Source organism: Rana temporaria, chromosome 5 (assembly GCF_905171775.1).
Source record: "Rana temporaria chromosome 5, aRanTem1.1, whole genome shotgun sequence".
Taxonomy (NCBI): Eukaryota; Metazoa; Chordata; class Amphibia; order Anura; family Ranidae; genus Rana; species Rana temporaria.
Window position 1 is genome coordinate 144,922,390 of NC_053493.1, and position 22,139 is coordinate 144,944,528.

Genomic DNA, 22,139 nt, shown 5'->3' on the forward strand with positions numbered 1-22,139 from the left:
TAAAAAATATATATAATGTTTGGGGGTTCTAATTAGAGGGAAGAATATGGCAGTGAAAATAGTGTAAAATGACATTAGAATTGCTGTTTAACTTGTAATGCTTAACTTGTAATACCAACGGCCACCACCAGATGGCGCCAGCTCACATCTGGTGGTAATAACTTATAATACCAACGGCTCACCACCAGATGGCGCCAGCTCAAAAAAAAAAAAAAATTATAACTAGTCCGCGGGCCGCAAATGGCCCGCGGGCCGGTACTTTGAGACCACTGATCTAAGTGAATCTCACATCTTTGCCAGTAAATATTAAATGTATTATTATTATTATTATTTTTCTTAATAACTTCACAACATCCCGGTCATGATTGCAGACTGACAGTGGCGAGTGCCTGCGGTGCGGAGGATGGTCTATGTGGACAGCTTTACCCCGGATACCTGCATACTTAGTGCCTGTTTTAATCATCAACCATGTGAGTTGCTAAATTATGTACCTTTAATAAATGTAACCGTATTGCTACACTTAGAGGTGCCTCTCTTCTCTTTTATACTCTGTAGCTGCTGCTGGATTTTGCTTCAATCCCCTTGTGGAGGCTGCCATTTGTGGATGGACATTTTATGGTTACACAACCTATCACATTGCTATAATAATTTTATATGGACTATAAACTAAAAGACCTATATATATATATATATATATATATATATATATATATATATATATATATATATATATATACACAGTACAGACCAAAAGTTTGGACACACCTTCTCATTCAAAGAGTTTTCTTTATTTTCATGACTATGAAAATTGTAGATTCACACTGAAGGCATGAAAACTATGAATTAACACATGTGGAATTATACATAACAAAAAAGTGTGAAACAACTGAAAATATATTTCATATTCTAGGTTCTTCAAAGTAGCCACCTTTTGCAGCAGACACATCTCTAGAACTGTTAAGAGGAGACTGTGTGAATCAGGCCTTCATGGTAGAATATCTGCTAGGAAATCACTGCTAAAGAAAGGCAACAAGCAGAAGAGACTTGTTTGGGCTAAAGAACACAAGGAATGGACATTAGACCAGTGGAAATATGTGCTTTGGTCTGATGAGTCCAAACTTGAGATCTTTGGTTCCAACCCCCGTGTCTTTGTGCGACACAGAAAAGGTGAACGGATGGACTCTACATGCCTGGTTCCCACCGTGAAGCATGGAGGAGGAGGTGTGATGGTTTGGGGGTGCTTTGCTGGTGACACTGTTGGGGATTTATTCAAAATTGAAGGCATACTGAACCAGAATGGCTACCACAGCATCTTGCAGCGGCATGCTATTCCATCCGGTTTGCGTTTAGTTGGACCATCATTTATTTTTCAACAGGACAATGACCCCAAACACACCTCCAGGCTGTGTAAGGGCTATTTGACCAAGAAGGAGAGTGATGGGGTGCTGCGCCAGGTGACTACCTCTTGAAGCTCATCAAGAGAATGCCAAGAGTGTGCAAAGCAGTAATCAAAGCAAAAGGTGGCTACTTTGAAGAACCTAGAATATGAAATATATTTTCAGTTGTTTCACACTTTTTTGTTATGTATAATTCCACATGTGTTAATTCATAGTTTTGATGCCTTCAGTGTGAATCTACAATTTTCATAGTCATGAAAATAAAGAAAACTCTTTGAATGAGAAGGTGTGTCCAAACTTTTGGTCTGTACTGTATATATACAGTATATGTATATATATGTATATATATACAAATATTTTGTAGTAGCATCCAGTCCCCAGCACATGTGTGTTAAACCCCCATCACACAGTTCCCAGTGCACGTTCATTAACCTGCCAGGGTCTGTTTTCATTCCACTCTCTCTCTCTCTGGTTCCCATGCTGCTCAATGTTTGACCTTTGAAGAGCCAATCCAAGAGTGGTCATGTTTACTATTTGTCAAGAATGGAAACCAAATGTATGATGAGCCTCTATTATTCACCATTAGGTGTTTAAAGTGGTATTAGTAGTGTTTTCTTGTCTCTCCAAGCTCTAAGTGTCATTTCTCTCTGGTGCTTTGTTCCTCTGTTATCACTTCTGAGAAGTTTTCCTGACACATGATATACATTTTTGACGGGGGAGCTCAGTATCCTGTATCCTTCTTTTGTTCCTGTGCAGTGAGTGGAGGGGGGGGTGTCCCTTTCCTCCAATCAGCTCTCACACACTGTAACCACAGCCCACCATCCCCTCCTCTCTGCTTCTCACAGATGCAGAAGGATTTTATCACAGTTCTGCACTATTGAAGGGATGTAGAGAAGAGCAGACTACATCTAAAACTTATGTAAGAGGAATTGTTTTATCTCTGTGTATCATTTGAAGCTAATCACTTCACTGGGCATATGAAAGGGTTTACAACCACCTTACCTAATAGGAGATATGCAGTGACAATATCTCCTAAAAAGTAATCAATGACTGTACAGGGGAAAACCATGCAGTATATACTGTATGTCCTAATATTGGATCTCTTTTAGACTAGAGTTAGGGACCACACTTCAGGGATGGGCTATGATGAGACATATATTTGCAAAAACCCCACTTTAAAAGTTACTTTACTTTGAAAGCTATTTATATTGTTTGAAGTGGTTCTCATGTTTGTTTTGCTTGGTAGATATGGTGCAGGGATGCAGTGGGGCTCTTCAACAGTCATTGAACTCTGCTGGGCTTTTACACCTTAATCCCTTAAGGACCGCCTCCTGCACATTTACGTTGGCAGAATGGCACGGCTGGGCACAAGCACGTACATGTACAGTACAGACCAAAAGTTTGGACACACCTTCTCATTCAAAGAGTTTTCTTTATTTTCATGACTATGAAAATTGTAGATTTACACTGAAGGCATCAAAACTATGAATTAACACATGTGGAATTATACATAACAAAAAAGTGTTAAACAACTGAAAATATATTTCATATTCTGGGTTCTTCAAAGTAGCCACCTTTTGCTTTGATTACTGCTTTGCACACTCTTGGCATTCTCTTGATGAGCTTCAAGAGGTAGTCATCTGGCGCAGCACCCCATCACTCTCCTTCTTGGTCAAATAGCCCTTACACAGTCTGGAGGTGTGTTTGGGGTCATTGTCCTGTTGAAAAATAAATGATGGTCCAACTAAACGCAAACCGGATGGAATAGCATACCGCTGCAAGATGCTGTGGTAGCCATGCTGGTTCAGTATGCCTTCAATTTTGAATAAATCCCCAACAGTGTCACCAGCAAAGCACCCCCACACCATCACACCTCCTCCTCCATGCTTCACGGTGGGAACCAGGCATGTAGAGTCCATCCGTTCACCTTTTCTGTGTTGCACAAAGACACGGGGGTTGGAATCAAAGATCTCAAGTTTGGACTCATCAGACCAAAGCACAGATTTCCACTGGTCTAATGTCCATTCCTTGTGTTCTTTAGCCCAAACAAGTCTCTTCTGCTTGTTGCCTTTCTTTAGCAGTGGTTTCCTAGCAGATATTCTACCATGAAGGCCTGATTCACACAGTCTCCTCTTAACAGTTCTAGAGATGTGTCTGCTGCAAAAGGTGGCTACTTTGAAGAACCTAGAATATGAAATATATTTTCAGTTGTTTCACACTTTTTTGTTATGTATAATTCCACATGTGTTAATTCATAGTTTTGATGCCTTCAGTGTGAATCTACAATTTTCATAGTCATGAATAGTGTTGAGCGGAATACGCCATATTCGATTTCGCGATATATCACGAATATATAGACGAATATTCGTGAAATATTCGCTAAAATCGAATATTCGTGATATTTTATATAAAAATAAAAAATTGCGAAATTTCGCTAATGCGAATGCGAAATTGATTGCAAAATTTTGACAACTGTGGTAGGAGAACTCTGATTGGCTATGATGCAAAAGAAGGGCGGAGAAAGTATTCGCGAATTTTCGGAAATCGAATATTGGTGATATTTTATCGAAATTTCGCTAATGCGAATGCGAAATTGATTGCGAGATTTTGACAACTCTGATTGGCTCTGATGCAAAAGAAGGGCGGAGAAAGTAATCGCGAATATTCGGAAATCGAATATTGGTGATATTTTATCGAAATTTCGCTAATGCGAATGCAAAATTGTTTGCGAGATTTTGACAACTCTGATTGGCTCTGATGCAAAAGAAGGGCGGAGAAAGTATTCGCGAATATTCGGAAATCGAATATTGGTGATATTTTATCGAAATTTCGCTAATGCGAATGCGAAATTGATTGCGAGATTTTGACAACTGTGGTAGGAGAACTCTGATTGGCTCTGATGCAAAAGAAGGGCGGAGAAAGTATTCGCGAATATTTGGAAATCGAATATTCGCGATTGCGAATATTCGGCAACATAAAAGGATCGCCTCAGCTTAGCTACTCGGCCCAGGGTCTCTAATCATACCAGCAATGCTTTTAGACGTCGATAGGATGTGATCTGTTTTAAAAATAAATTTGAAAAAATACGAATATTCGGAATAGCGAATTTTGGTCGCGAAATTCGAGTTATTCGCGAATATTCGAATATGCCATATTCGTAACGAATATTCGAAATGCGAATATTCGTGAGCAACACTAGTCATGAAAATAAAGAAAACTCTTTGAATGAGAAGGTGTGTCCAAACTTTTGGTCTGTACTGTCTGTCCTCTTTAAGTGCCCAGCTGTGGGCCGTGGGCGCGCTCCCGCGGCGTGCGGCCGCGACCCGGTCCAAATCCCTGTGACTGCGGCCGCGGGACTCCGCGACCCGATCGCCGCTGGAGTCCCGCGATCGGTCCCCGGAGCTGAAGAACGGGGAGAGCTGTGTGCCGTTCTTCACTATGGCGCTGTGATTGATCGTGTGTTCCCTAATATGGGGAAACACGATCAATGATGTCACGCGTCCAGCCCCGCCCCCTACAGTTAGAAACACAGATAAGGTCACACTTAACCCCATCAGCGCTCCCTAGTGGTTAACTCCCAAACTGCAATTGTAATTTTCACAGTAAACAATGCATTTTTAATGCATTTTTTGCTGTGAAAATGACAATGGTTCCAAAAATGTGTAAAAATTGTCCAATGTGTCCGCCATAATGTCGCAGTCAGGAAAAAAATCGCTGATCATCGCCATTAGTAGTAAAAAAAAATAATAATAATAGAAATGCAATAAAACTATCCCCTATTTTGAAAACGCTATACATTTTGCGCAAACCAATCGATAAACGTTTATTGCGTCAATTTTTTTTACCAAAAGTAGGTAGAAGAATACGTATCGGCCTAAACTGAGGAAAAACATTTTTTTATATATATTTTTGGGGGATATTTATTATAGCAAAAGTAAAAAACCGCAGAGGTGATCAAATACCACCAAAAGAAAGCTCTATTTGTGGGAAAAAAAGGACGGCAATTTTGTTTGGGAGCCACTTTGCACGACCGCGCAATTGTCAGTTTAAGCGACGCAGTGCCGAATCGCAAAAACTGGCCAGGTCCTTTACCTGCCTAAAGGTCCGGGTCTTAAGTGGTTAAAGAAGGAATGGGCTACTTTCATGCATACCTGTCCACACTTTATTCATTACTATATAAAGTGTGTCCCAAGATGGCAGCTCTGATTGGCTAGAGTAGTCATTCTCAACCAGGGATCCTCCAGAGGTTGCTAGGAGTTACTTGAGCTGATACCAATTATCTTTTTAGCTATCTGTATTAGTGACATTCTGACCACCACTGTAAGGGCTTTATTATTCCTACCAATGAATAAGGCATTTTCCATTCCCCCCACATACAATGATTTCAGTAAGGGTGCTGAGACACCCTTTTTTTTAGGGGCTCCTCGGGAGTAAAAAAAGGTTGAGAAAGGCTGGGCTAGAGTTAGGGGCGCACTTCACATAGGGGCTTTAACAAGGCAGTGTGTCTTCCACAAATATTTTCAAATGTATGCAACACAAACCTCTGTATTACTGCAAATTGTTGAAACATTGTAGAATTGTGTTTTTTAGCTGCACTTTTTATGACAATAACTTACATATTAACCTTTAAAAATTGCACTTTTGATTTCTCCCATAGACTTTTAAAGGGGGTTCCGCGGCTTTTCGAATTTGCCACGAACACACCAAATTGTTTGCTGTCCGGGGGAACAGACAATGTTCGAGTCAAACTCATGTTTGATTTGAACAGATAGCCCATCCCTACTAAACTCTTTAAGGCTCCTCCCTTCCTCAGGGTAGATCCACCTTGTGGCAGACTAGCTAACTGCACCTGCTAACATGCCAAAAGCAAGCTGCATTTGTTCATTGATACAAGCGGAAAGCCAGTTTACACAGGCCCATAAAAATGTCACAGTGAGCTGTAGCAGGAAGTACACTGCAGTTCCGAAACAGCTTTCCACTGTTCCCCAGCTGCTGCATGTGGATTATAATCCATTCCTGCAAGCGTTTGCCATGATATTCATCTTATACATTGTTTCATAGTTGGTAAATTTGAATAAAGACATCAGTCCATCCAGTTCAACCTGAGTGTGCATGTGTGTGTGACACCACCAACCATGGATGGGAGTTCCACATCTTTACTGCTCTAACAGTACAGAAATTCTTCTTATCTAGCTTAATTATGTAGCATGTGTCTTGTTTAAAAACTTTTGGTTAAATAGTTTCCTCCCAATGCTAGAGTAATCATTCAAAGATTTGTATATTGCAATTATATCCCCTCTTATGTGCCTCTTGTCCAGGGAGAATACATTTAAATGGTTGTCCCACATAACCTGCAGCCCCTTATTAACTTTGTTTTCCTCCTCTCTCCAGTTCAAGCACATCCTTCATCAGAATTGGACAATATACTCAAAATGTGGCCAAACCAGAGTTTTGTAAAGTGGTACAATTATTGTTTTATCTCTTGAGTAAATATTCTTTTTAATGCATCCTAAAAAAGGGATTTTTAATAACAGCTTACCTGTAAAATCCTTTTCTTGTAGTACATCACGGGACACAGAGCAGCATAGCCATTACATATGGGTTATATAGTGTACCTTCAGGTGATGGACACTGGCACTCTCCGACAGGAAGTTCCCTCCCTATATAACCTCCACCCATAGTGGGAGTACCTCAGTTTTGTAGCAAGCAATATGCATCCCAAAATTCCCCATAAGAGGGGTGGGAGCTCTGTGTCCCGTGATGTACTACAAGAAAAGGATTTTACAGGTAAGCTGTTATTAAAAATCCCTTTTTCTTTATCGTACATCACGGGACACAGAGCAGCATAGCCATTACATATGGGATGTCCCCAAGCAATGCTCCATGAGGGGAGGGAGACAACCAGAAAAAAACAAACAGGAGGTGCCACCGGACAGGAGGAGGTTAAATTGCGGCCTGGAGGACCGCCTGCCCAAAAGCTGAATCAGCGTTCCTCCTAACGTCCATTTGATAAAACTTTGCAAATGTGTGGACAGACGACCAGGTCGCTGCCCTGCAGACCTGAGCCATAGAGACCTGGTGATACGCTGCCCAAGAGGCACTCACAGCTCTAGTGGAATGAGCCTTAACCGATAAGGGTGGACTCTTCCCCTTCAGGCCATAGGCCTGTATAATTGTCTGCCTAATCCACTTAGAAATAGTGGCTTTAGACGCTGCCTGGCCCTTCTTGGGCCCTTCTGGCAGAATGAATAAGACATCAGTCTTACGAATCTGGGCTGTAGCTTCCAAGTAAATCTTTACAGCTCTAACTACATCCAAGGAATGTAGTAACCTCTCTTCCTTAGAAGAAGGCTTTGGAAAAAATGATGGAAGAATCACATCTTGATTAAGGTGAAAATTAGACACCACCTTAGGCAGGAAGGACGGAAGCAGCCGCAAAACGACCCTGTCCTTATGCAGTAATAAATAAGGTGCCTTACATGACAAGGCTGCCAACTACGACACTCTTCTGGCGGATGCCATGGCTACCAGAAACACTAGTTTCCTAGTCAAAAGGACCAAAGGGATCGCGGACAAGGGCTCAAAGGGCTGCCTTTGCAAGGCCGATAGAACCAAATTTAGATCCCAAGGATACAGGGGAGCTTTAATCGGGGGGTTCACCCGAATAACACCTTGTAAAAAGGATTTCATTAAAGCATGGGCAGCCAAAGGTCTCTGGAAGAAGACCGACAAGGCAGACACCTGCCCCTTGATTGTGCTGACCGCCAAACCTTTTTCCACTCCCAACTGTAAAAACTCCAGGATTCTCCCAATGGTATATTTGCGGGGATCCCATTTCCTGGTCTCACACCAGGTAATATAAGCCTTCCACACCCTATAGTATATTAACCTGGAAACTGGTTTTCTTGCGCTTATAAGGGTGGAAATGACCTGCCCTGAAAGGCCTCTGTTTCTGAGAATCAGGGACTCAGCCGCCAGGCCGTTAAATTTAGGGCCTGTAAGGCAGGATGGTAGAATGGCCCTTGTGAGAGGAGGTCCGGACGTAGAGGGAGGACCCAAGGCTCCTCTACCGTCATCCTTTTTATCAAGGAGTACCAAGGTCTTCGGGGCCACGCTGGGGCCACTAGAATCGCTGGCTTGCGTTCCCTTTGAATTCTGTGAAGAAGACGGGATAGCATCCGTATTGGAGGGAAGGCATAGATTAGCGCAAACTGATGCCAAGGGCACACCAAGGCATCCGTCCCGCAGGCCAATGGATCCCTCGTTCGAGAGACAAACTTTGCTACTTTGGCATTGAATCTGGACGCCATAACGTCCACCTCCGGAGTACCCCACTTCCGGCAGATGTCCTGGAACACTTCGGGGTGGAGGGACCACTCCCCTGGGGACATCTGTTGGCGGCTGAGGAAGTCCGCTTGCCAATTGTCCACCCCGGGGATAAAGATAGCTGAGATGCAGGGGACATGGGCTTCTGCCCATGAAAAGATCCGATCTACCTCCCTCTGGGCTGCCTGACTCCTGGTGCCGCCCTGGTGGTTTATATAAGCCACGGCAGTGGCATTGTCGGATTGTACCCTTACTGGGGAGCCCTGCAGAATCTCCGTCCAGCCCAAAAGAGCCAACCGAGCTGCTCGGATCTCTAAGACATTTATGGGTAGGGCTGGTTCTGCCCTTGACCATTTCCCCTGTAGGGTTAAATCGTCTAGGACTGCACCCCAGCCCGATAGGCTGGCATCCGTGGTTACTATCCTCCATGAGGGGGGACTGAACGATCTTCCTTTCAGAAGATTTTTTGTGACTAGCCACCAACACAGACTCTGCCTTACCGCATAGGGAAGAGAAATGGGAAGATCCAAGGCCTGGAGTCTTTTGTCCCAGGCCGTGAGAATTGCTCTCTGTAGCCTCCGAGAATGGATCTGGGCATAGGGCACTGCCTCGAAGGTGGCCACTAGCTTTCCCAACAGGCGCATGCAGAGGCGTATAGATGGCCTTGTGCTGCTTAGGACTATCTGGATTAACTCCCTTATCGAGTCTACTCTGGACTGGGGCAGGAAGATCCGTTGTCGTCTTGTATCTAAAATTAGACCTAGATACTCCAACCTTCTTGTGGGCTGTAAGGCCGATTTGTCCCGGTTTAGAACCCAACCCAGGGACTCTAGGCAGTTTACTACTAGCAACACTGCCCGATTTAAGCCGGCCGCTGAGTGGTCGACTACCAGAAGATCGTCTAAGTAGGCCATGACCAGAATGCCCTGTTCCCTTAGGATGGCTAACACAGGGGCCAGGATTTTCGTAAAAACCAGAGGGGCCGTGGCTAGTCCGAACGGAAGGGCCACGAACTGATAATGCCGACAGTTTAGGGCAAAACGCAGAAACCTGTAATGGCCTGGGAAAATCGGAACGTGCAGGTACGCGTCCTTTATATCGATGGAGGCCAAGAACTTCCTTCCTTGAAGGGCGGCCACCACCGAGCGAATGGACTCCATTCGAAAGGACCGGACTCTTAAAAAGCGGTTTAATGACTTTAGGTCCAGTATAGGCCTGACGTCGCCGTTTGGCTTCGGGACAATGAAGAGGTTTGAGTAAAACCCTTGTCCTTGCTCCCCTGCTGGTACTTCCATAATCACTCCTTGAGATAGGAGTCGCTCTAGGGCGGACAGAAGTGATGCCTGCTTTTGAGGGTCGCCTGGAAGTCTTGACGCTTGAAAGTGAGGAGGGGGGAACTCCCGAAACTCCAGCTTGTACCCCTGAGTCACTGAGGACAGAACCCATTGGTCGGTAACTTTGGCCCCCCACAACTCCGAGAAGAACCGGAGTCTTCCCCCCACCCGAGAGAGTGGGGGCGCCCCTTCACAAGGCTGCCTTAGGGGCAGCCTTAACCGGCTTACGGTTCCATGGTCTCTTGTTCCCTGCAGCTTGCCCCTGTGGCCTGTTTGCAGCTGCGCGTCCAGGAGGCCGTCGATACTGCCTAGAGAATGAGGGCCCTGGGACTGGAGAGGTTGGACGCTTAAAAGAGGGACCCCGGAACCTTTTCTTAACCGGCAAGAGGGTGCTCTTACCACTAGAGATCTTTTGTATATATTTGTCAAGATCTTCTCCAAACAATCTTTCTCCCTGAAAGGAGAATCCAGTAAGGAGTTTCTTGCAGGGGGTTTCTGCGGACCAGTTTTTCAACCAAAGCAATCTCCTCATATGAACCAAAAATAGGGATAAGCGAGAAGCTTGTTGGATCGAATCCTTGATTGCGTCTACCGCGAAACATAGGGCCCTAGGTAGGTCAGCCAGCTCCTGAGCTTGTTGGGCTGGGAGGTCCTTTAGGGCCTGCTTTGCTTGGTCCTTTAAAGCCTGGCAGACGCCAATGGCGGCTACAGCCGGCTGGACCACTGCCCCCGCTGTGGCAAAGGATGCCTTCAATAAGGTCTCAAGCCTTTTATCCACAGGGTCTTTAAACATGTGGATATTGTCTACTGGACACGTTAAAGACTTATTGACACATGAAATGGCCGCGTCCACAGTAGGGACAGCCCATTTCTTCGAAAATTCTTCCTCTAAGGGGTACATGACTGCGAACCTTTTGGGAGGCAGAAAAATCCTGTCCGGCTTAGCCCAGTCCTGAAATATCAGGTCCTTTAACAAAGGATGTACCGGGAATACCAAATTGGCTTGGGGCGCTTTCAGGGAGCCCAATGAGGATACAGCGGAGGCCAGAGGCTGAGGCACAGGTATCTTAAAAGCCAACCGCACCATATCCGTTAGGGACTGAACCCACAGTCTTTCTGCATGAGAAGCTGAAAAAGGTTCCTCTATTGTAGAATCCTCAGAACCTAAATGGTCAAGGTAATCCTGAGTCTGGTCTCCTGGATCTTCCAATTCGTCAGCGGAGAGGATATCCTCCTCCAGAGACTCAGACCTGGGAGACGGGTATCTAACCCGCTTCTTCCCTGACAAAGATGCCGTAATTAGAGCGGCCATCCTCCTTTCCAATCCACCCAAGGTGGAGGCTAACATCTCTTCCGTCACATAGGAAGGAGCTGGTTGAGTAGGGCCAGTCGTAGCACCTAGCAACCCTGATGGCTCACCTAGGACAACAACCTCCGGGCATTCCGGAGCAGTAGGGGCCGCTGGATTTTGGATATCCTCAGAGCCTGATGGAGAACCCTTTGGTTTTTTAACGGTCTTAGCGTTTTTAGCGCTACCTGCACCCTTAGGAGCCATAATATACAAATTCTGAGGCACTCCGCTAGTATACAACTGACTGTAATAGCTGGAGGAAATACACATATAATCAAATAAATGTGAAACAATAGGATAGGGTAATGTTAGAGAGACTCCAAATCTCCCATAACCTATAAAAAAGAAAAATCAATACTGAGCCCCAAGGGCTTCAACTACCAGTCTGGTATTGACCCCCTAATGCTGGGCTAGGTGAGCACCCCTAAGTGTTCAAGGCGCTGCTTAGTACACAGGCTTTGAATGCAAACTTTAAGCCAGAGGCTCTTTTAGTAAGGTGTACTTCCAACAACTGCCACCGGGTGTCACTGTGCCAGAAAGCTCTGTCAAACCTTCCTATGCTGTAGCCAGCATCGCTGCTCCGTGTCCCTCCACAGCCTTCACAGACTGAACAGCCCTCCAGGATATATCCTCCCTGTGTGCAGGGAGGAGGAGCCGTCCGGCGTCACCCGCCCTCTCCCCGCGATGTCGCGGCGCGCACGCGCAAGCGTGCGCGCATGCACGCGCAAGCGCGCGCACAGAAAAGTAAAGCGCGCGCGCGGCAGACGCCGCCAGGGGAAGCAGGAAGCCATGTGGAGAGGAGCATCTGGGATGGAATCCCATGACTCCGGAAACGCTGGAGCAGCAGACACAGGTAAAAAGGAGGCTTTCAACTGTCTCCCTAATGGTATGGTTCCCTCTCTGTGGAACACCCTGCCCAAAAAGGCCCTCCTTGTGACAGAAGCAGCAGCAGCCTACTAGCCCAGCCAGGGGAAATTATACCTGGGTGCTTTGAGCAATCCCGTTTGAAAACTTTGTGGTTCTCCTTTGCCCATGCACAGAGGCATAAATAGGCTGCCCAAGAATCCCCTGTAGGAAGCCTACTGACAAACCAAGTTCAGTAGGCCCCCTGCTTACCTTTCCACGCCGCAGGGTATTGCTCTGCAAGAGGCCCAATCTTCCCCCTTCACTGTGGGTATGGTCATAGACCTTCAGGGACCGGGGTCTTAAAAGAATACCACACACCTGGACCTATACAGCACCACTGGCAACAGGTATTCTCTAGGTATAGAAACCAGACCTGGAACCCAGGGTCCAGCCCTCCAAGGAGAGGCATTATAGGCAAAACCCCATCCACGAATTGGGGCCCGGGTACCGTCCACTTTGGCTATGAAGCACCTTGGACGGATCCGGTCAGCTGGCCCTGGTCCCAAGGACTACTACAGGCACAGCCTCAACGTGCACCAACACCTAAGACACTGGCGAAAAAACTGAGGTACTCCCACTATGGGTGGGGGTTATATAGGGAGGGAACTTCCTGTCGGAGAGTGCCAGTGTCCATCACCTGAAGGTACACTATATAACCCATATGTAATGGCTATGCTGCTCTGTGTCCCGTGATGTACGATAAAGAAAGTCTATTAGCCTTGTTTACTGAAGCTTGGTATTGTGTGCTATTGCTGAGTCTTTGATCTACTAGGACAACAGTAAAAGTGTAGCGCTATAGAAAGTAATAACAACAGTCATACAATGAAGATGACTCCGTTAATACCAATAAATAAAAGTGACAATGTGCTAATATAAAATGCAAATAAAATGTATAATACTGAACCACGATAAAGTGCCAGCGTGGTGGTGTGGATGTGAAAATTGAGAAATTCATACATTAAAAAATCACAGATGATATGAAGTACGGAAAAACTAATAAAAAACAAGTGAATAATGACAGTTCATCCAAATCCAAATGTAGAAATCACCAAACTGAGGTGGAATGATGTCTACAATGAAGAATCATAGCTGATTGTAAGGGTCACCGAAGTTGTGCATCCACCACCAGGGAAGGAGGGTAGGTACTCTTACCAGAATGTGTGGACTCTAATGCCTTGGGATTTGAGCATCAGGTATACCAACATCCTGACAACAGGAGTACGAGCGGGGTGCTCGTGGATTCAGTACATGTGTACTATCTGCTAAATGTGAATTTTATTTTGTTCTATGGTTTTATTAAATGTCTTTTAAACGGGATTATGCGATGTATGTCTCCCTTTTCTTCCTTTATATTACCCATCGAGTACTTAACCTACTGAAGATCTGGTAACAGTAAGGGACCTATACAGACCTATACAGAGCCATATACACACAGAGGCCTTACAAACTCGGTGTTCGTGGAGTTTTGCCTATGCTCCCTTTTTAACAAGTGAGTGCAACACCATGTGCTTGGAGTTTGCCTCTGTGTGGTTTTACATCTGAGGTACGCTATGATTGCTTTCCCTGTCTTTATATCCTTATACAGGTATAGGACCTGTATCTGGCATTGAGAGGACTGCAGCAATATAAAGGAGATTGCCATACCGGGGGAAACACCCTCTCCATCAATACTCTGTGATCTGCGTATGCTGTTTACCTAACAGCAGTGAGGTGAGCTGCTTGCAGACACAATAGGTATAACACTGAAGAATTTTGCAGCACTAATGCCGCGTACAGACGGTTGTTTTTTATGATGAAATAAAACGACGTTTTAAATCATGAAATAAAACGACGTTTTTGAAACATCATCTTCAAAAACGATGTTGCCTACACACCATCGTTTTTTCACAATGCTCTAGCAAAGCGAGGTTACGTTTCACCACTTTTTTCCATTGAAGCTCACTTCATAACTAGCTTCTGGGCATGCGCGGGTTTAAAAACGTTGTTTTAAACGTCGTTTTTTGCTACACACGGTCAATTTCTGTGAAACAAAAAACAACGTTTTGAAAAACGACACAAAAAATTCGAGCATGTTCGAATTTTTTTCCGGTCGTTTTTTTGAAGACATAAAACAACGTTTTGCCCACACACGATCATTTTAAATCATTTTAAATCATTTTAAATCATTTTCATCACAAAAACGACCGTCTGTATGCGGCATAAGTGTGTTTCTCGTTACTATTTTCGGTGGTGGGAGTCACTATCCACATGAACTTTATCCAACATATCACTACTTTGTCTGGATTATTTATTTATTTATTTATTGGCCTGTTTATCACTGTGTATTTACGTTCACCACGTGCACTGTTTGAAATAATTTCTTTATTTGATATATGCATCTGATGTCTTTTGGATTCACTGGTTATTACTTTAACTATACCTGCTTCACAGGTGTGAATGTTAGTGCACTTTATTATTCACCATTTATTGGATTTACATAATTTTTTTACTGAGTGTGTTATCAGTCACATTCTTTCCACCTTCTCTGCCCTTTCCACAGCGCAGACACCACCTCTCCTTTTTATTTTTGCTAGTAAATTTGGTTGTGCTGGGTGGTAACTAGCCTGGCTAATATGTAGTGTTTTCTCCTAAACTTGAGTGGAACTGTGGTTTTCTCTTTTGTCAATAGGTGGCACTGTTACTTTTGGCATTAGTAGATAGATTACAGTTACTTCAGGTTATGAGTGAATGTGCTTTCTCAGCCAATCAGCAGGAGTTTCCTTGGCCATTGAGCATTGATGGGATAGGCTATTTATTCAGAGAGAGTCAGGTGATGGGGGTTCTTTCCACCTAGGCTGCGGCCTGGGTGGGTGGGTGTGGAGCCGCAGCTGAGGTATAGGCTTTAAGCCTGAAGCCTAGACACGTGTAAAGGGGCTCAGCCTGATGGGAGCCAGATCGATGCCAGAAGGCATAAGAGAAGAAGTTGCCAGAGGATCAACCACTCTTGTGGCTGGAGACAGGTGCCGAGGAATGGAGTTCTGAAGGAGTACCAGAGGAGATTCTTCACCAGCCGGGGACTGTGAAGTAGCTGGGAAAGCTTCAGGAGAGAACTCATCCATGCAACCCAGTGAGCAGCTGTGGGTGAAGCTTGAAGAATATGGTGGGTTGCTGTGAGTTGAGCCCGGGGGATCCAGCAGGTAGCTGAGAGTCCAAAAAGTCCAGTGGAATACTGCGAGCTAAGCTTGAAGAATACAGCGGGTAGCTGTGAATGAAGATTGAGAAGTCCAGCAGGTGGCTGGGAGATAAGCTTGAAGATCTACAGTGGGACAATGTGAGTGAAGTTGTTGCTATAGGAGACAGCAGTTGCTACAAGATACAGATTGCTGCATTCAGCTTAAAGGCTTTTTTTTCTGTATTGCTGTCTGCCTAGTTCTATCTTTGTCTGCGGAGTCTGCCAAGTTGCCATTGCATTTGCCTAAGGGTGTCCTGTGCCCTAACCCTCTCTCCCCTGTTCCTGTTAAGAGAAATACAACTATTTTTGTTTATTTTTAAAAGTGACTGGCGCCCATCTTTCCATCTTGCACTACACTCATCATGCCTAGTAACCTGCACCCTGAGGAGGAATGTCAGCTCTCTCTGACTCTGGGGGTCACAGATAGGCCTCCGGAGGTCGAGGAGACCGCTACATGAACATATAGCAACACCCTTTCCCATGAGGCAAGCAGGCCTACTGGTACTCGATTGCCCCCAGAATTTATACACAATGCTATAGTGCCTGGCCAACATGCTGGGGCAGGTGCAAACTGAGCAAAGCAAACAGGTACTTGAGGTTGGCAGTCAGGCAGAGTGGTTCAATGACAGTCTGTGTACAAGGCAGTCAAGGTTCAGAACTGTCAAGGTCAAATCCACAGTCAAAAGGCAGTCAGAGTTCAGGGAGTAGTCGATATCCGATCCAAGGTCGTCAACAAGGGAATCCAAACAGAAGAGTGGGACAGACAAACAGAGCGCTTGGACCGCGTGTTACAAATGCAATATCGCAACAATGAAATTGCAGGCTTGGCTGGCTTAAATCAGGTTTGGACTCCACCCAGAGACTGGCCACATCAATCACCTTGCAGGTGGACAAACACAGAGAACGTATCACAGCCAAAACCAGAATGCTGGAATAAGACCAGCAGCTGTGATGCAGCAGGAGTGCTAGATGACCATTCAGAAAATATGTAATTAATTACCACCCTCTGGACACACTCCTGCAACCAGTTTTTAGCTCAGGTACATACAATATTATTAATGCCAAATAATCTTAACTTATAAATTCAGAGTTTATGGGCTACTAAATCAAATTTAACATTTATTCAATAACACATATACAAGAAAAAATAATAAAATATCTCATAGAAGCAATCCACTTGCACAAAATTATGACAATCAGCAGCCTGCAACCACTGCAAAGATTTTGATTGAGAAACAGTAACAGATTTGCTAGTGTATAAAAAATAAATCTTTGTTTGTCTTCATATTAGATGTTGTAGAGCCTGACTGCTTGTATTATCTTTGAGTTTCTGCTATTAAATTGGTTCTGTATACAGTGATAGAAATGTTTCATCCCCTTGAGAATGTTTACAATACATAAAATAATTTACATCATTTACAATTCTTAAATATGTTTTCCTGAAAAATAAAGATAAAATATGCATATTTATAGGATTTTGGGCAGTTTCTTGAGCCTAGGTTCAAACTGATTACAGCGGTGGTTCCCACATCACATCTCTCCCGCAAGCAATTCCCACTGCCCTCTGCGAACCACCATGCGGGTGTCATTACATTGTTAATGACACCCCCAGATCCGTTCACAGATCGCAGTGTGAACTCGCACAGGAATCAGATCGCATAGCTAAGAACACCCTTGCATCATATTTTAGTGCGGGGAAAAACAAATCTCTACACTTTTTTCTGTGCGAATCTATTGCGAGTTCAGCCATACAACTGTATGGCTGAACTCGCATCTCACAGACATCGCATGTGATTGCCACGGCCGGCGCGGGTGAGAATCACATGCGATGTCTATGATTTGCACTGGTGTGAACCTGGGCTTAAGCAGGTAATTAGTGCAAACTGGTCACCATCACCAAATAGACGTTGGATTTTCTGATGACATAAAGAGGTCATGTTTTGAAATACCGTATTTGCCGGTGTATAAGAGGACCTTTTATGCTTAACATTTTGGCTCAACAATCGGGGGTCGTCTTATACGCCGGATACAGACTGCGGGCGTCAATTTTTTAAAAGCCGCGCCTCCTCTTCCTGCTGTTCCGTGATAGGCTCAGTGATCTGCCTATCACGGACGTCGTCTCGTCCTCAGCCTCGGACGAGAGGACGTCTGTGATAGGCGGAACACTGAACACAGGCTCTGCTGGGAAACTGAGTCCGCCTATCACGGAACAGGATGAGGAGGAGGCGCGGCTTTTAAAAAATGGACGCCCGCAGTCTGACTCACTCTGCCAGGCAAAAACGGAATGAAGATCGGCGAATTGAGGTGAGTCAATGGCACAGTTAGGAATGGCACAGTTAGTCAATGGCACAGTTAGGCAATGGCTCAGTGAGGCAATGGCACAGTGAGGCAAAGGCACAGTGAGGCAATGGCACAGTGAGGTGAGGCAATGGCACAGTGAGGTGAGGCAATGGCACAGTGAGGTGAGGCAATGGCACAGTGAGGGGTCATCTTATACGGTGAGTATATCCCAAAACCAACATTTTAGCTGGAAAATTAGGAGGTCGTCTGTTACGCCGGCAAATACGGCACTTCCTGAAAACAGGTTTTCTCAACAAATAATCAAAACTCTGAACATGGCATTTTTTTGATGAAGTGGTCAACATATACATCTAAAGTTGCATCTCATGTGTTTAAGCACTTTCTGGAAATAAGTTTGTACTGCAAATGAGAGTAGATCCAAGCAGCTGAGAGCGGTGATACCAAGGCAGATCTCATTGTAATAGTAATAGTAGCAATTCTCTCGATTCTTTATGTAGTAGATCCGAAACATGTGATAGGGAAAGAAGCAAATTACCATGACTAAAATAAAAAATAAACTTTTTAACTGAGCCCAGAACTCTTGATGATCCAGAGCAGATTTCTTCAGTTTCTTAACAACCTTTACAATGATGAAAATTTGTACAGCCAGAAGAAGACATATGGCACTGACCATGACCACAACCACAATGTAGTTCAAGATTCTCACAGAAGACTTATTGAATGCTGCTTGGAACCTAAAACACACTTCTGTGGAATTTCTGTCATTAGAGTCCCCATATCGTAAATAGAATGAAGGAAACATAACTAGTATTATGATAATCCATACTGCTGCACTAGCCACAACCGAGTGGAGTTTCCTGTAGAATTCAATCTTATCCTTTTGTTTGAAGTAGCTAATGTACCTGATGATTAGCATAGCCACATAAAATATAAAGGAAAGGTATGTGTGGATGTGTATCGAGGCACTTATTATCTTGCAAAATTCATATCCAAAGACCCACTTTCTTTTGACATAATAGGTGATTCGAAATGGAACTGTGAGAAGAAAGATTCCATGGACCACTAAGAGATTAATGACTGCAGTGGTGGTCAAAGAGCGTGTGTTCGTTCTATTTAAAAGAAAAATCATTATAATGATACCGATTGTTCCACCAACAAGAACTGTAGTGTAGAGTACAGTCAGAGTAATATATGCAGTATTTTCATTCACATGACACAATTGGCTGTTGTTGCTCATTTTCGTATTTCCTGAAAATAAAAATATAAAACAAATATAACATAATGAATGTATATCAAGAATTCAGTAGGCCTAATATGGTAATCATATTTAAAAAATTTCTGTCAAATTTGATTTCTCTCTGTGATCCTACTACTAAGGGGACTTCCCCTCACGTTTGTGACACCAGTAAAGCAAGTAGGTAGAGCAGTTATAAGATAAGAGCAGAAATGTTTATATAGCAATAAAATGTCAGAAATTCGAACACTTCCTCTCTCTATTAAAATGTGTTTTTATTTGTTGGGGATCTATCATAATTTTCTCTTCTGATATGAAGTGTGTGTGTGGGGGGATATCTCTTATAGTGATGCAGAAAAAAAAGGGGGGGGGATTAGGTTGTGCTAAACACTCAACACAACATGAACATAAAGACTATGGGCCAGATTCATAAAAGAGATATGACAGCGTATCTCCTGATACGCTGTCGTATCTCTGAGATACGATTGTTGTATCTATGCGCCTGATTCATAGAATCAGTGACTTACACCGTCGGATATTAGGCTGCAATTCTAGGCCGGCCGCTAGGTGGCGATTCCATTGCGGTAGGCGTAGAATATGCAAATGACTAGTTACGCCGATTCACGAATGTACGCTTTGCCCGTCGCTGTAAATTTACGTCATTTCCGTAGAGATACGCGGCGTAAAACTAAACCTGCCCTCTAGGTGGTCTAGCCAATGTTAAGTATTGCCGTCGTTCCCGCGTCGAAATTTGAAATTTCATGTCGTTTGCGTAAGTTGTCCGTGAATGGTGCTGGACGCCATTTACGTTAACGTCGAAACCAATGACGTCCTTGCGATGTCATTTAGCGCAATGCATATCAGGAAATTTTAGGGACGGAGCATGTGCAGTACGTTCGGCGCGGGAACGCGCCTAATTTAAATGGTCCCAACAATTCTGGTAAGGGCATTTACTTACCTTTCTTCCTGGTGTGACCGTCAGGAGCTTTTCTTTCAATCAACTTCTATTTGAACTGGTGGTGGACTCTTCTCTCACTTTACCACAGTTTTTGAGTCATTATTGAGAATTGGACATTTTTTATTCATATACTGATTTTTGAACACAATTTTCTATTTATCAGTTGAGACATTATGGTATATAGTCTTTATCCCCTGGAGGGGCATTGACCTTTATTTATTTAATTTATATACACTCTGTTTTAGCACAATGTTCATGTTGTGTTGAGTATTTAGCGCAACCTAATTTCCCCCCCCTTTTTTTTTACATTTTGTTACATGAATATCACATGTGTTTTTTAGGTGTTGCAGCTTTTTTTATTGATTGAAATTTCATCATAATTTACACTTATCAATTTATTTCCTTAGCGCAGTATATTTTTTCATTTGTTGATTGCGTTTTTCTTATAGTGATGCAAATAGCAACAAAAATTAAGGCTCTAACTCCTCTTACTCTATTCAAAGTTTATTCAAATTCTTTTAACTGAAGTTAGGCTGTAAATTAAATTTTGGGGGGGAAAAACTATATTTCTTTTAGGTCATTCATATATATATATATATATATATATATATATATATATATATATATATATATATATATATATACTGTATATATATATATATATATATATATATATATACTGTATATATGTATATATATATATATATATATATATATATATATATATATATATACAGTATATATATATATATATATATATATATATATATATATATTATAGATGGATCATAACTGACTACTTCAGGCAGGGCCACATGATAATTTTCACTCTCAAGTGTCATAACAGAAAAATGCATTCAAAATGATGTGTTAAAAAGAAATCTATTACCTCTAGACTTATTAAATTATAGATTGTTATGCACAGATATGCCTACATAAGAAAATGTGACCCGACACCAATAATGGAAAGCCTCAATCCCTAAGTAGTAAATACAAAGAACGGAGAAGGAAAAGTGGGACTTTAAATGAGGCTTGGCATAGGCAACTGATGATGAATGGAATATAATAAACAGAATTCAAAAGATGTATTTTTATAATCATGTTGAACGTGACATATTTATAAAAAAAAACAATTTAATCAATCAACAATAAATTAGTGGTCATAATGACTTGCACATAAAATATATAGGCTCATATGGTACAAATATTCAATACACATGATTAATAAATCGTTAAAAACAGTTGTTGAAATCATCATATAAGCAAAGTTTATAGGAAAAAAAATCATAGATAACTCATACATCTAATATGAACAATGCATAAATAAATGCTTGCTTAGAGCCAGGCTTGTCTTGGCATTTTTGGATCATAACTCAACGCATTTCATAGCTTTTTGCTACTCATCAGGAGTTTTGTGGCACGTTTGTACTAAAAAATGTAATTAACAATTAGTATCCTCTTGTCAGAAACCATGAATAAGACAGAGACAGAAGTACAGTTAAATCACACTTGCTTAATAATAATAATAAAAAGATTAACAGAGTAAGCGTAGTCAAAACATAGCCAGAGTTCAGGAACCGGATTGGATAGTCAGCCAAGCCAAATGTCATAGAGTCAGAGAAGAACATGTAGAACAGCAAGCGGGATCAGGAGCCAGAAGGGACATCAGCCAAGTAAGTCTTCAGCAGAAATGCAGGAGATAGTCTCGGTGATGTTGACCAAGGTGAAGGCAAAGAGAAACTGAACTGGAAGGCTTAAGTAGGCAGGATGACGAGCAGGATCATCAATAGTTGAGTCACTGTGGAGAGATAGGAGCTGGCAATTAGCCGACAGCTGAGCGGCCAGCTCAGAGAAGGAAGGACTGAGCCCATCGCTGACACCTCTAAGGGAAAAGGGGTCAATGAATTACAACATTACTAATACTTACAGGTCAACTCCCCAACTCAGCTCAGGTTAGGAATGGGAAATTGAGGGAAATCCCTGGGTAGGATGTCAGCACCGGGGTGTGGGGGCAGGGAGACCACTACAGATGGGGACAAACAGCCAGAAAATAAGCCAGGTTGCCAGAAAACTGTCCCTGTGCATAGTGAATGCACTAATGGTGCATGATAATCTTCAAAA

At 43.1% G+C, this 22,139-nt stretch overlaps 1 protein-coding gene across 1 annotated transcript in view; it reads right to left on the reverse strand.

The window, feature by feature from the left end:
• Nucleotides 1-18,073: 18,073 nt before the first annotated feature.
• GPR141 (G protein-coupled receptor 141) overlaps nt 18,074-22,139 on the reverse strand; it is a 49,162-nt gene continuing 45,096 nt past the window's right edge. Inside the window, exon 2 of the mRNA XM_040353210.1 lies at nt 18,074-19,074. Within this exon, the coding sequence (XP_040209144.1) occupies nt 18,164-19,063 (900 nt within the window). The 5' untranslated portion in view covers nt 19,064-19,074 and the 3' untranslated portion in view covers nt 18,074-18,163. The remainder of the gene's footprint in view (nt 19,075-22,139) is intronic.